The 15,910-nt window shown below is 42.5% G+C and overlaps 1 protein-coding gene across 2 annotated transcripts in view; it reads right to left on the bottom strand.

The window, feature by feature from the left end:
- CFAP221 (cilia and flagella associated protein 221) overlaps window positions 1-15,910 on the bottom strand; it is a 102,828-nt gene that overhangs the window by 19,773 nt on the left and 67,145 nt on the right. For both annotated transcript variants that reach the window (XM_036320414.1, XM_036320415.1), the window contains 6 exons: window positions 15,608-15,706; window positions 13,664-13,769; window positions 12,269-12,402; window positions 9,916-9,996; window positions 3,023-3,130; window positions 2,801-2,935 (listed from right to left, as the gene is read on the bottom strand). In XM_036320414.1, the coding sequence (XP_036176307.1) occupies window positions 2,801-2,935; window positions 3,023-3,130; window positions 9,916-9,996; window positions 12,269-12,402; window positions 13,664-13,769; window positions 15,608-15,706 (663 nt within the window). The remainder of the gene's footprint in view (window positions 1-2,800; window positions 2,936-3,022; window positions 3,131-9,915; window positions 9,997-12,268; window positions 12,403-13,663; window positions 13,770-15,607; window positions 15,707-15,910) is intronic.

Below are 15,910 nucleotides of genomic sequence, written 5' to 3'. Positions count from 1 at the left end.
CCAGGATTTTCTAACAACAACTCCATTCTTGTCGCAAACAACAACATAGCTGTTGCCCCTTCACAGTTGTTTAATTTCAGATGTTTAAGAAGTAGTAGGTTGAGAACTAGTTTGTTCTATTTGTTTGTTTGTATAATTTTCTAAAACATTAAAAAAAATCACAACAAAACACATGGCTTGTAGAAACCCAATCTCATTGCCAAGAAACAAATGTCTCTCAATTTAAGGCAGCGGTTCTCAACCTGTGGGTCGCGACCCCTTTAGCAGTTGAACGACCCTTTCACAGGGGTCGCCTAAGACCATCCTGCATATCAGATACTTACATTATGATTCATAACAGTAGCAACATTACAGTTATGAAGGAGCAATGAAAATAATTTTATGGTTGGGTCACAACATGAGGAACTGTATTTAAAGGGCCAGAAGGTTGAGAACCACTGATTTAAGGGAACTGCAGCTGACCAAGGAGGCATAGAAGTGGGGGAAGGAGAGCCTAGTGTGGAGCCGGCATTGAATGGTCCAGTCAAGCTCTGCAAGCTGCTGCAGAGGGCCAGGGAGAAAGACGGAAGAGGGGTCTTGCCTGAACTCATTTTTTAATGTAGGTGAATAGTGTTATAAATTTCCCACAAAATTGTTGTGTTATGTTTTCATTTTCATTCAGTTAAAAATACCTTGTAATTTCTTTTGAATTCTTATTTGGCCTTTTGGCTATTTTACAGTATATAATTTAGCTACCAAATTTTGGGGGGATATTCTAGATATTTTTATGCTATTTATTTCTGACTTAATCTATCCAAGTCAGAAAAAAATACTTCCTTTAATTTGAATCTTTACCATTTCATTGAGCCTTATTTGTGAGAGAGGGGTGTTTAATTCACCAACTATAATTGTGGATTTGTCTACTTTTCCCTTTGCAGTTCAATCAGTTCTTGCTGCATCAGTTTGAAGCTCTGGCATTAGGTGGATAGATATTTAGGGCTGTTGTGCCTCTTCGATGAATTGCTCCTTTACTTGGGTTCCTATCCTATGCATAGCAGGCACACCCTAAGTATTAGTGGAATTAATAAATTAATAAATAACTACTGATGTTTTCTAAGGAAGTTTGGTATGACTGGAAAACCCCTCAGTTCTTCCAGACCAGTGTTCTCACTTTTATTTATTTATTTATTTTTAAAAAATAGATTGTATTGATTTTTTACAGAGGGGAAGGGAGAAGGATGGAGAGTTAGAAACATCGATGAAAGAGAAACATCAATCAGCTGCCTCCTGCACACCTCCCACTGGGGATGTGCCCGCAACCAAGGTACATGCTCTTGACTGGAATCAAACCCGGGACCCTTCAGTCCGCAGGCCAACGCTCTATCCACTGAGCCAAACCGGTCAGAGCAGTGTTCTCACTTTGAAAACAATGAGAAGATGGCAGTGGGGGGGTCTGGGGAACAAACACTGGTTGTTCAGACCTTGCTGCGGGACCCCAGGGCTTTGCTGGGATGGCCCCTCAGAGAGCCCCTGCCCCACTGCCATCCGAGCAACCAGAGCTTCATCTGTTTTACGTTTTGCCTTTCTCTGTAAAATTTCAGCTGTTGAGAGGCTTCTGGTACTAAAGGACATTTGAAAATCACTGAGTTAAATGTCCTGCCAGGTTATTCTAGTTCTAAGATTCCATGTCTCTGAGGAGCATTCTCCTCAACCCACGAGACAATAAGAAAATGCCAGAGCACGGTCAACACCACAGCTCTCCACAGAGAAGCAGCACCGCTCTGAGGGGAGCCCTCGGAACAGGCAGGAGACAGGCAGGCGGCACCCCAGCTCCCCACCAACTGGCTGGGTGCCCTGGGGTGTGACCATTAGCACCTCTGCTCATATGGAGATTCTCACAAAGGGGACTTTCTCAAGTGGCGCTTGAGGCCCCTGTTCTCTGTGTGTATGTGATGCCATCATGGCGTAGAATTTCATCAGATTTCCTGTCTGGATGGGACTTGGGCAGCTGGAAATGTGGAGTCGGAGAGAGAACACCATGAGCGCAGGTCAGAATAAGCAAAGACCTGGTGATGGGAGGGACATAGAGTTTGGCAGGGATGTGTGTTGGGGGACAGGGACGCACGGGCTGGGGATTATGACTGGCCTCACAGTTCCAGGAGTGTCGGCTTAATTTGGTAGAAAAGCGGGGTCCATGAAGACTAATGAGCAGGAAGTGGCATGGTTAGGGTGCTTCTGGTGGGTAAGCATGTGCAGCCACAGAAACAAAGTAGGACAGAGAAAGCTGGTAGGCAGAGGCGTGAGTATGGCAGCGATGCACTGCCCAAGGGTGGAATAGGAACCAACATTGAATGATGGGATTTGGGGTAATTTTACTTTCTTTTTCTGTTGTGATTTTTCTTTCTCTTTTTAAAAACATTATGTGTGTGTGCATGTATATACATGTAATCTATAATAAAAGTGTAATATGCTAATTAGACCAGACAGCCGAACAACCTTCCGGACGACTGTCCAGACAAAGCCGGGGCTGCGAGGGCCAAACCCCTTGCACGAATTTCGTGCATCGGGCCTCTAGTATATTATATATGATATATAATTAGAAAAGATCACAAAGCTATTGTTATAAAAGTAAATGCTGGGATTACTAAAAGACAGAAGCATTGATATTCTCCAAGCAAGCAATTTTGAAGATGACATATTGTTTAAACCTTGACATTCCAAAGAGGTAAAAATATTCCCAATTAATACATTTGTTTTCTTATAAAGCAACTGCTGAAATAAAGGAACACAGAACACAGGACTTCTGCCAGTGGTCACTTACAAAGATGTAAAGTGGGTCATAATCTGGAGACACAGCCAAGGCCTTGGGTGGCTTCATGTTCAAGATTGAGATCTTGCCAGGGGACTGAGGGGTGACGTCCTGCTTTGGCAGAGCTATCACGGTGGTGGCTTCATCCTGTGCAAGGATCAAGAGCAGTGTGAGTCTTGATGCTGGGACAAGAGGGGAAAGGTGAGGGCAATTCCCAAAGGGGGGATGTGTTACCTCAGCTCCTTGCTTCAGGGCTCGAGCAAGCTTTTGAGGTCTGTAACTTGCTGAAGACAACTGAACAGAGAATGGCTGGTACCCCCTAATTTTGTACAATTGAGGAACCTGGGGGTGAAACAAGATGACTGATTCAATATTCCTAAAAGTTTGTGACCATTTAATGGTGTCTGCTCTCAACAATAACACTTCTGAGCTGCCTGGTGGTAAAAGAAAACAAGCTCCATGCTGTTGCCACAAGATTGTGGCAATGGTTCATTTGACTGTGCTGGGTGACTTGGTGCCAGTCCCCACAAGTACCCTTCAGTGCCACATGCTTAGAAAGACCTCAACTACTGGTTAGTAATTAAAAATATTTATATTTTCAGGGGAGGATTAAAAATGATGGTGGAATAAGTGGATGCTGCACAGACATTCTCCTATGACCAAACTGGAATTACAACTGAAACACAGAAAAAGTTCCTGAATAATCAATAGAAGACTTGCTGGAGAGAACCCTGTTAACTGTGGACTGAAAGTGGAGACCACATAGAGACTGGTAGGAGGGGTGGAGGCATGAAAGGGCTGGCTGGGCTCCCACAGACAGCAACTGAAGTTTTAGAAAGATATCTCAGATTGGGGGAAGGGGTTTGTCACTGAGAACTCTGGGGTCTAATCCTCAACCTGGGCTCCCCTAGCAGGGAGCACCAGAGCTGAGAAGGGTACCCACATAATACCTGGCTGTGAAAAGCAGCAGGGTTGCTGTCTGTCAGGGAGAAGCAGCTGGAAATTCAGGCACCCTCTTAAAGGGCCAATGCACAGAATTCCCTATGGAGCCAACCACCTTGCGCTCCAGCAAAGGGAGGGAAGGGTGGACTGGAACTGTGTGAGCAGGATCAGGGGCTCTGGGGTTGGAGCTCAGAAGGCAGACACCCTGATTTCCTGTGCTGTCATTCCTTCATGCTGCAGAGGTCATCTTTCCCACACAGACATTTGTTATACAGGCAGCCTTGCTGTGGGAAGACAGTTGATCCACCCTATTGGAAAACACCTTGCCCCACAGTGCAGAGTTGCTGAGGCCCATTAAGAGACTGAGAATAACAATTAGCCCTCTAGGCAGAAGCAATTGCCCCACCCTATTGAAAATAAACCTCTTGCAACACCTGTGGATGATTGCCGGAGGGCAATTCAAGACAGAATCCTATAAGTCTGTAGACCAGTGGTTCTCAACCTTGGCTGCACATTAGAATCACCTGGGAATCTTTTTAAAATCCTGATTTCTGGGCTTCATCCTCTGGAAATTCTGTTTCTTTGTTACTAATGTTTTGGCCCCATCCCATAACAAAGAAACAGAATTTCCGGAGGATGAAGCCCAGAAATCAGGATTTTAAAAATATTTCCAGGTGATTCTAATGTGCAGCCAAGGTTGAGAACCATTGCTATAGACAGAGGCAGTCTCCGGAGGCTTTGAGTATTTGCCTGATCTAATTAGTCAGAAAAAGTGTTTGACACTGTCCTGCACTAGAGATTGAGAGGCATTGCAGATCTACCTAATACATAGTCACAAATCCAAACAGGCAGCCAAAATGAGGAGACAAAGAAACAACCCACAAATGAAAGAACAAGAGAATTATCCAGAAGAAGAGCTAAATGAAATAGAGATAAGAAATTTATCTGACATAGAGTTCAGAATAAGGATGGTAAAGAAGCTCAACAGCATGAGAAATAATATAGTAACTATAAATACAGAAATAAAAAATGATATAGCACAAATAAAGAACACATTGACAGGAATACACAGCAGATTAGAGGAAGGTGAGGGTCAAATCAGTGAATTAGAAGACAGGGTTGAAAAAAATCACTCAATCAGAGAACCAAAATGAGAAAACAGTTAAAAAACAGGACGACAGCTTAAAGGAACTGTGGGACAACATGAAACGTACCAATATTCGAATAGCAGGCATGCCAGAAGAAGCAGAAAGGGATAGAGAACATGCTTGAAGAAATAATAGCAAAAAACTTCCCTAATTTGGTAAAGAAAAAAGTCACACAGTTCAGGAGGCTCAGAGAACCCCAAACAAGAAGAACCCAAACAGGCCCACACCCAGACACATCATAATTAAAATCCCAAAAATTAAAGACAAGAGAGAAGCTTAAAGACAGCAAGAGAAAAGCAAACTGTTACCTATAAGGAGCTCCCATAAGGCAGACACCTGATTTCTCATCAGAAACTCTACAAGCCAGAAGGGAATGGCATGAAGTACTCAAGGTAATGGAAAGCAATGATCTGAAACCAAGATACTATATCCAGCAAGGCTATCATTCAAAATAGACAGTCAAATAAAGAGCTTCCCAGAAAAAAAAACAAAAAACTAAAGGAGTACATCACCACCAAGCCAGCATTACAACAAATGCTAAAGAGACTGCTGTAATGAGAAGAAATGGAGAGAGAAAACTAGGCATACAGAATTAAAATGGCAATAAATAAGTAACTATTAATAATAACCTTAAATATAAATGGATTAAATGCTCCAATCAAAGGTGTAGGGTAGTTGATACAAAAACATGACCCAACTATATACTATATACCCAACTATATACTCTACAAGAGACCCACCTCAGAACAAAAGATCACACAGGATGAGAGTGAAGGGATGGAAAAGAACAAAAAAACTGGAGTAGCAATACTCATATCTGATAAAATAGACTTCAAAATGAAGGCCATCACAAGAGAGAATAAAGGCAAAAAAAAAGAGAGACAATACAGGTTACTACATAATACTAAAGGGATTGATCTAACAAGAGGATATAACCCTGGTAAACATATATGCACACAATATCGGAGCACCTAAATATATAAAAATCTTCTAGAGGACTTTAACGGAACAATTGACAACAATGCAGTCATAGTAGGGGACTTTAACACCCTGCTGACTTCACTGGATAGATCTTCCAGACAAAAACTTAACAAGGAAACAGTGACTGTAAAGGACACACTGGACCAGATGGATTTAATTGACATTTATAGAACATTTCACTCCAAAGCTGCAGAACATGCATTCTTCTCAAGTGCACATGGATCATTAACAAAGATAGACCACATGTTAGGACACAAAACAAGTCTCTACAAGTTCAAGAAGACTGAAATAATATCAAGCATCTTCTCAGATCACAGTGGAATGAAAATAGAAATCAACTACAGTAAAAACACCCAAAACATCCAAACACATGGAGGCTAAATAGCATGTAATTAAACAATGAATGGGTTCCCAACGAGATCAAGAAAGAAATCAAAAACTTCCTGGAAACAAATGAAAATGAATACCCAACAACCCTAAATCTCTGGGACATAGCAAAAGCAGTCCCGAGAGGGAAGTTCCTAGCACTACAGGCCCACCTCAAAAAACAAGAAAAAGCAACAGTAAATTATTTAACCCTACAACTTGAAACAGAACAACAAGAAAACCTAGAGTAAGTAGAAGAAAGGAAATAATAAAGATTAGAGCAAAAATAAATAACATAGAGACAAAAAAACAATACAAAAATCAATGAAAACCAAGAGCTGATCTTTGAAACAATAAACAAAATTGATGAACCAGACTCATCAAGAAACAAAGAGAGAGGACCCAAATAAATAAAATCAGAAATGAAAACAGAGAAGTAACCACTAACACCACAGAAACATAAAGGATTGTAAGAAAATACTATGAACAACTATATGCCAACAAGCTGGCCAATGTGGATGAAATGGACAAGTTCCTAAAAAACATACAAACTCCCAAAACTGAATCAGGAAGAATCGGAAAACTTGAATAGGCCAATAGCAACTCATGAAATAGAAGCAGTAATTAAAAAACTTCTAGCAAACAAAAGTCCTGGTCCTGATGGCTTCACAGGAGAGTTTTACCCAACATTCAATGAGGAACTAACACCTATCCTCCTCAAACTATTCCCAAAAAATCCAAGAGGAAGGAACACTTCCAAGCTCTTTATATGAGGCCAGCATTACCCTAATTCCAAAGCCAGATAAAGACACTACAAAGAAAGAAAATTGCACGCCAACATCCCTGATGAACATAGATGCTAAAATGCTCAACAAAATATTAGCAAATTGGATCCAGAAATATATTAAATGGATCATACACCATGACCAAGTGGGTTTTATTCAAGGTATGCAGGGTGGTACAATACTCGCAAATCAATAAACGCGATAGATCACACAAACAAATTGAAAGACAAAAATCACATGATATATCAATAGATGCAGAAAAAGAATTCGACAAAATCCAATGGCGATTTTTGATAAAAACTCTCAGCAAAGTGGGAATAGAGGGAGAATATCTCAACCCAATAAAGGCCATATATGACAAACCTACAGCGACCATCATACCCAATACGCCAAAACTAAAACCATTTCCCGTAAGAACAAGAACAAGACAGGGATGTCTGCTTTCCTCACTCTTATTCAACATAGTTCTGGAAGTTCTAGCTGCAGTGATCAGACAAGAAGAAAACATAAAAGGCATCCAAATTGGAAAGGAGGAAGTAAAACTCTCACTATTCACAGATGACATGATATTGTACATAGATAACCCTAAAGACTTCACCAAGAAACTACTAGATTTAATAAATGAATTTGGCAATGTAGCAGGATATAAAATCAACACCCCAAAATCGATGGCTTTTTTATACACCAATAATGAATTCTCAGAAAGAGAAATTAAACAAAGAATCCCATTTACCATTGCAACAAAAATATTAAGATACTTAGTAATAAACTTAACCAATGAGGCAAAAGACTTGTACTCAGAAAACTACAGGATATTGAAAAAAGAGATAGAAGAAGATATAAACAAGTGGAAGAATATACTGTGTTCATGGATTGGTAAAATCAACATCATTAAAATGTCCATACTACCTAAGGCAATCTATAGATTCCATGCAATCCCTATTAAAATTTCAATGGCATATTTCACAGATTTAGAACAAATATTCCAAAAATGTATATGGAATAAAAAAAGACCCTGAATAGCTGCAGCAATCTTGAGGAAGAAAAACAAAGTTGGAGGAACCACAATACTAAATATCAACTCATACTACAAACCATTCTAAGCTAAACAGCCTGGTACTGGCATAATAATAGGCATATCAATCAATGGAACAGAACAGAGACCCCAGAAATAGAACCAAGCCATTATGCTCAATTAATATTTGACAAAGGAGTCAAGAACATACAATGGAGTCAAGAAATTCTCTTCAATAAATGGTGTTGAGAAAATTGGACAGGTACATGCAAGAAAATGAAAATAGACTTCCACCTTACACCATACACAAGAATAAACTCAAAATGGATTAAAAAAATTAAATTTAAGTCAGGAAACCATAAAAATCCTAGAGGAAACCATAGGCAGCAAAATCTCAGACATCTCTCATAGCAATATGTTTATGGATACATCTCATAAGTCAAAGGAAACTTAAGGAGAAAATAAATAAATGGAACTACCATCAAAATAAAAAGCTTCTATACAGCAAAAGGAACCATCAACAAAACAAAAAGGGACCACACTGTATAGAACATATTTGGCAAAGATACATCTGATAAAGGGTTAATATCTAAACTATATGAGGAACTCATACAACTTAACAAAAGGAAGACCAACAATCCAATTAAAAAATGGGCAAAGGACCTAAATAGACACTTCTCAAAAATGGTCGTACAGATGACTAAGAGACATATGAAAAAATGCTCAAAGTCACTGATCATCAGAAAGATGCAAATTAAAACAACAATGAGGTACCATCTCACACCTGTCAGAAAGGCTACCATCAACAAATCAACAAATGACAAGTGCTGGTGTGGATGTGGAGAAAAAGGAACACTCCTTCACTGCTGGTGGGAATGCAGACTGGTACAACAACTATGGAGAACAGTATGGAGTTTCCTCAAAAAACTAAAAATGGAACTCCCATTTGATGCAATAATCCCACTTCTAGGAATATATCCCAAGAAATCAGAAACACCAATCAGAAAGGATATATGCATCCCTATGTTCATAGCACAACTTATAATAGCTAAGAACTGGAAACAGCCCAAGTGCCCATCAGTAGATGAGTGGATAAAAAAGCTGTGGTACATTTATACCACAGAATACTATGCAGCAGTAAAAAAGAAGAATTTCTTACCCTTTGAGTCATAATAAAGGGACCTGGAGGATATCATGCTAAGTGAAATAAGTCAGTCAGAGAAAGATAAGTATCATATGATCGCACTCATCTGTGGAATCTAAGTAACAAAATAAACTGATGAATGGAGTGGATCCAGAGACACAGAAGCATGGAAGTGGGGAACCTTAGAGAGAAGGCGAGGGAGGGTGGGTGGGTGCGAGGAAATCAGCTAAGGACCTTATATGAATATATGCATGGCCTATGGGCACAGACAGTGGGGCAGTGAGGGCCTGGGGTGGGGGGTGATGGCGGGCTGGATGGGGTCAATGGGGGAAAAAAAGGGAATATGTAATACTTTCAACAATAAAGAATTATCTTTATACTTCTTTGTAGTTGAAAAAATAAAAATATTTATATTTTCAAAAGCAGAAGTGGTCATATATACTCAAGGAGGACTGACTAACTTTGTTCACCTCATCTTGTGCTTTTTCTTAAAGTTTCTAACTGTTGTGCCTTTATGTGTGCATAATAGATGGTATTTCCACAGAATAAGGAAGGATCCTGGGTCCCATAAGCCACATCAGGAAAACAGAGTCTGTTAGCTTCACACATACCATAAAATGACAACAGGAAAGTACACACAGTATGTGACAAATAAAATAGTAAAATAAGCTATTAAAATAATGCAATTCAAATGTTTCATTCATGTCATAAGGAGCCTAATTAACGATACCATGAGTCGGTCTGACCTGCAGGTTGAAGAAGGAATGATGGTGCTTGACTTGAATGTCTGAAGGTTTAATTGGGACAGGTCCAAGGCCGCCAGGAGCCTGAAAGGGGAAAATGCAAGGAATTGACACATAACCACATTAAGCAACGGTGGCTGTGCTGCTGGCCCTGACACTCTGAACATGAAGTGAACAGCTCTATTCTTAAAGCATCCCTTCCCGCGACCACAGTCGCTACTGCACGTGTGGGGCCTGGAGGTGGCGGTGGCCAACCTTCCCTCCTTGTCTCTTAGTAGAAGTGATTCTTCATTTTCATTTTCTACTGTCGTGGATGCTGCAAGGTGCCACCCAGAATCACCTTTAGGCTCAAAGGGTTCAGTCCCCCAGTTGCTAGGAGTCCAGTTCATACAAACAACTCTCTGGGGTCAGCCCTCTTCAGGAGGTGCCCGGGCTGCAGGCGCTGCCTCAGTGAAGGCCACGTGCCCCTCCGAGGGCAGCCCACCTCCAGCGACAGGTCTAATGTTGGGTCCTCTCACCCTATCTCAGCATCAGAGCTCCTCATGAATTCAGCTGAGGCCTTTGTCAAGAAGGTCTGCAGTGCTGCTTCTCTCTCTGTCCACTCCCGCTCCCGCTCCCACCACCCTCGCCCAGCTGCTAATCCCTAAAGCACTACCAATCAACGTCCTGCAGGCCAAGCTGCCTCAGACACCTAGAGAATCTGAAACAGCGCCTGCTGTATTATGGCACTCAATAAACACGGTATTTCATCTGATCTAAGACACCATAATTAAATTAGTGTGATGCATGTTAATATACCATTAATTATAAGACACTTCCTAATTTCAAAGATGCTAAATATTTTTAAAAATATATTTTTAGTTATTTTTGAGAAGAAGGGGGAGAAAGAGAGAGAGAGAGAGAGAGAGAGAGAGAGAGAGAGAGAGAGAGAGAGAGAGAAACATCACTGATGAGAGAGAATCATTGATCGGCTGCCTCCTGCACATCCTACCACACTGGGGATTGAGCCCACTACCTGGGCTTGTGCCCTGACCGGGAATTGAACCGTGACCTCCTGGTTCCTATGTTGATGCTCAATGACTGAGCCACGTTGGCTGGGCAAAGATGCTAAATACATTTTAAAAATTATTTTAAAATTGATAAAATAGAGTATTCGTGAAATGAATTTGACAACTCTTTAAAGGCAAGAATGCTGAGCAGTCTGCTTTGCATCAGCTCTGAGCAGCAGAGAAGCCTTTGTAGAACTAATTAAAGCAGCGAGTGAAATGCCTAAGCTTTGAGCTGCTCAAAAGGAATGAGCGCAGTGGCGATCTCTGCCTTCAATGATTAGGTGTCAGATATCTGTTCTCGCTGGAAAATCAGATTTTGTTCCTCCTAGGAACAAAATATTCTAATCTTTTAAGTCATTTACTTTCTAATGCAGAAAATACATGGAATTTCTAAAGTCAGTCCTGCAATGCTTAACACACATTATAGGATGTGAATGGCAAGTTTAGTCTTTGAAACTGATTTTTTTTTTTTCAGCATATGCACTTTCAATATCAACTTAAACACACTTTCTTTTGCCAGCTATGTGAACAGGGGCAACATTTTATTTCTGGCGATGTCCCTGTGTCTCAGTTTCCTGCTCATCTGTGAGATGATACGCAGCACATAGATTTGTTGAAGATTAAAGAGATGATACAACTGAAGCCTTTAGGACACTGCGTCACTCATGGTGGATGTAATGCAGGGCTGTTCTTTTTATTATAATGCATCATTGCGCCCATTGGGCAAGAGGGATGAAATACCACACCTCTTGCCAGGATGAGAAAGAGAGAGAGAGAGAGAGAGAGAGAGAGAGAGAGAGAGAGAGAGAGAGAGAGAGAGAGAGAGAACAGCCAGGAGGGGGGTAGGGAGGGAAGGAGGAAGGGGGAATTGTGAGCCTGATGGGTTAGAGTTTAGACTGTGGGATTCTGGGCCGTCCTTCTGGCCTCTCCATTGCTCACGCTGCAGAAGGACTCAGCTGAGCAGGACCTGCCTCCCGGGCCAGGCCAGGTCCTCTGGGTCTCTCCAACTGCCCAGCTGCTCTCAGGCCTGAACCTGGGCTGTCAAGCTCCGCTCAGTGCTCTTGCTGGGCCCCAGGCTGGAAAGGGCCAGCCCCGGCTCTCAGAAGCTCTGCACAAGTGTGTCGGATGCCAGGCGGTGGCGGTACATGACCCCTGGCTTCCCATTGGCCACAGTCCCTGGGCACAGATCTCCCGGGGGAGCCTCTCAGAGGAGGCAAAGGGACCGAGACAGCGATAGGGCCTGCCTTGGTGTCTGCCGAACAACCATCTGACCGAGCCCGGCCCTTCCCCAGCCCAGCAGCACCCACCAGCTCATCGAAGCCCTGGGGAGGACTGTGGGATGGGAAGGCGAAGGGCAGCACTTGCTTGGGTGACACAAAGCCCCAGCTGGAGTGATTGTCTTGACTGTGCCGCAGCAGATGGTATTTGGAGGGAGTCTTCTCTATGAGGGAAAAACAAAACAGCACTTTTGGGGAGACTCCTAAGGTATTTCTATGTGAAACCCCCATCTTCAGTTGCTTATTTGTCACACACCATGTGGTACCTGCTACATGCCATTCCAATCACAGTATCTATGTGTGCATGTATTTATTCCCATTTTTAATGTCTCCTTTGTCCTTTATCTCCACCCCGCTCCAAAGTATAAAAAATGTTATTTTATTTTCACTTTATTTTGGGGGAGGACAGGGCAGCCTGAGCCAGGTCCAAGGGCTCAGGCTCAGGAGGAAGGAGGGCTGGAGAGACCAGGCCCGCCTGTGGGTCTGCACCTGAGCCACAGATTGGAAATACATTTTCTGGAAGGAGATGGTGATGTGGCTGTTGGGCTCCTAGAGCTACTGAGGATGGGCCTCCAACAGCCCCAGCCCACCTGTGGATAGGAACTTTTTAAAAATAGCAAAGATAATATGAGGTAAAACACTGTGTGTGTAAATGCTAGGCTGAGATAAAACCAGACCCAGCCAACCAGCCAGCAAGTGTACGTGTTGACTGTCCCAGTCTCTGGCGACCTTACATGGTACAGGGACTTTGCAGGCATGATTAAGTTAAGGATCTTGACTGAGATGGGGAGATTGTCCTGGGTGATCCGGGTGGGCCTCAAGCAGCGGTTCTCAACCTGTGGGTCGCGACCCCTTTGGCGGTCGAATGACCCTTTCACAGGGGTCGCCTAAGACCATCCTGCATATCAGATATTTACATTACGATTCATAACAGTAACAACATTACAGTTATGAAGTAGCAACGAAAATAATTTTATGGTTGGGTCACAACATGAGGAACTGTATTTAAAGGGCCAGAAGGTTGAGAACCACTGGCCTAAAGTAATCACAGGATCCATAAAAGAGGGAGAGAAGAGGGTCAGAGTCAGAGAAGGAGACGTGATGACAGAGGCAAGAGGTCAGTGACTTGAGGAAGTGGCCAGGAGCCAAGCGTGCCGGTGGCCTCCGGAAGCCGGGAAAGGCCAGGAACACATTCTCCACTGGCGCCTCAGGGACCCAGCCCTCTGGATCCCTGATTTTAGATTTCTGACCTCCACATGTTTGTTCTGAGCCACACGTTTATGGTGACTTGTTTAGCAGCCATAGAAAACATACGTGTGATTTATGAAAACATCATATTTCTACGCAGCCAACTTCATTGTAAAGAAACCTCATGCTGTGACGACAGCTGGCCAAGGCATCGCTGACTTCCCGGCCGTATCTCACCTTGTGCTATCGAGTGTCTGCTGTGCTTGAGCCTCTTTAATATGGTCTCTCTGTCCATGAAACGCATGATGTCCAGCATTTTAAGTAACCGTCGGTGAACGATGATCTAGAATCAGAAAGAATAAGGGTTTCAAACGAGTCGTTGACACATGCTCATTTTGTCATTTGATTTAATTCATTTTCCCCAACCACAGCTAAGGGCTAAGGCCACCGCTGTAAGTCAGAATTCACCAGGAGAGTGGCAAGCTGCTGCCTGAGGCCGAGGCTGGGAATTCAACACCAGGATGATGCTGACTTCCCTGAATACAAACGAGACCAGGCTGTCATCTAGCCTTGCCTTACCCAGTTTACGAGACTCGGTTTCCCCATATTTCCACAGTGGAAACAATGACTATTTCTACATTTCCCTTTTCCAGTGTATCTGAATAGCAATGCTCCCACTGTGTTGTTTTCAGAGTTGAAGGACAAACGGAAGGGACAATTCTGTAGAAATGGGGCTGTGGACTAGGGCCATGCTCACTGCACACTGCTGTGCTTTGACTTCAGAGCAGATGCGCGCAAATCTGTCCTAGTTATTGGAATGATTATTCATTCCGTAACCAACACTCCTTTCCATCCTGTGAAAATTCTTTCTTTTAACACAGGCATGGGGAACCTTTTTTTCTGCCAAGGGCCATTTGGATATTTGTAACATAATCCATAGGCCATACAAAATTATCAACTTAAAAATTAGCCTGCTGTATTTGGTCAAACATTTAATTAACTCACCCCTGATACTTCGGCAGGGCCAGGCCAAATGATTTCGAGGGCCTTATACCGCCCGCGGGCTGGACATGCCCCACCCTTGGTTTAGCAGATATTATGAAGTGGCTACTCTGTGGCCAGTTCTGTGCGAGGCATTGGAGATACAGTGGGAACAAACAAACATTAGCCTGCACAGAGGTGATAGTCCAAGTGTGTGTGTAAACTGGGGCGTGGGGGGTGGAATGGATGACAGTAAACACTTAAACAAGATCAACACCATGAAGAAAATAAGAGAGTAAATGCACGAAGACATGACTGGGGGCTGGGAAGGGAGTGGTCTGGCCATTATGCAAGAATAATTAGCGAAGGCTATTCTGAGGGGGGTGAGGGTTGATCTCAGACTTGAGTGATAAGGAGACAATGACCCTGGGAAGAAGGTTCTGAGCAGAGGAACCAGCAAGTACAAAGACCCTGGGCAAGGACCAAAGGAGACATGTTGAAGAGACAAAGAGAAATCCAGCCTGACCTTGTAGCCTTGATAATAATTATGCAAGAGATTATTTTATTTTTTTTATTGAATTTATTGCGTCGTTGACATTGGTTCACAAAACATATGGGTTTCAAGTGTACAACTCAGCAAAACATCGTCTGCACACGGCAGTGTGTCAACGCCCACAGCAAAGACTCTTTCTGTTCCTATTTCCCCCCACCTTTGCCCGCCTCCACCTAACTCCCACCCCCCTTTCCCCGGTGCACGAACTTAATGCTAGTTAATCCATAAAAAGGAATGAAGTACTGATATATGTTACCACATGGGTGAGCCTTGCAAACACGTTAAAGAGAAGCCAGTTGCCAAGGGACATGCATTGTATGATTCCATTTACATGAAATGTCCAGAAGAGGCAAATCCACAGAGACAGAATGTAGATTAGTGGTTTCCAGGGCCGGGGGATGGAGATGACCGCTAATGGGAACCAGGTGCCCTTTTGTGGCGATAAAAATGTTCTAAAATTAGATAGTGGTGATAGTTGTAGAACTCTGTGAATAGACTAAAAACTACTGAATTGTACACTTTACAAGAGTAAATTTTATGGCATGCAAATTATATCTCAATAAAGCAGTTACAAAAGAACTCAGTGTTTGATTTCCTTGTGCTGATGACTAAGCAAATTAAAATTTCAATCTGGTGCTGAGTCTTACCTTGCGTGCTGCTTGCTGAAACCGTCTCTGTGCCCTGAACCTGCTGACCCAAGTGTTATTAACAAGTGGATCAAAATCAGGTTCAAATTTCTTGCTTTTCTGTGAACAGAAAGTGAAAGCACGTCTCAGATTTAAAATGTAGCCCCTAATAGAAGCATGTGATAAACATGCTTGCATGTGATCCCCAAACTAGTTTACTTGTTATTTGTCCTGCTTTATAATAAGCATTTATTAAGCGCTTTAGTATACGCAACATCACAGGGAATACTTGCTGGGCTGGATCTGAAAGTGGGAGTTTTGGGC

The sequence above is a fragment of the Myotis myotis genome, unplaced genomic scaffold (genome assembly GCF_014108235.1).
Source record: "Myotis myotis isolate mMyoMyo1 unplaced genomic scaffold, mMyoMyo1.p scaffold_m19_p_8, whole genome shotgun sequence".
NCBI classification, from domain to species: Eukaryota; Metazoa; Chordata; class Mammalia; order Chiroptera; family Vespertilionidae; genus Myotis; species Myotis myotis.
Note: the sequence above shows the minus strand (reverse complement) of the source record. Positions and strands in the feature narration are given on the sequence as shown.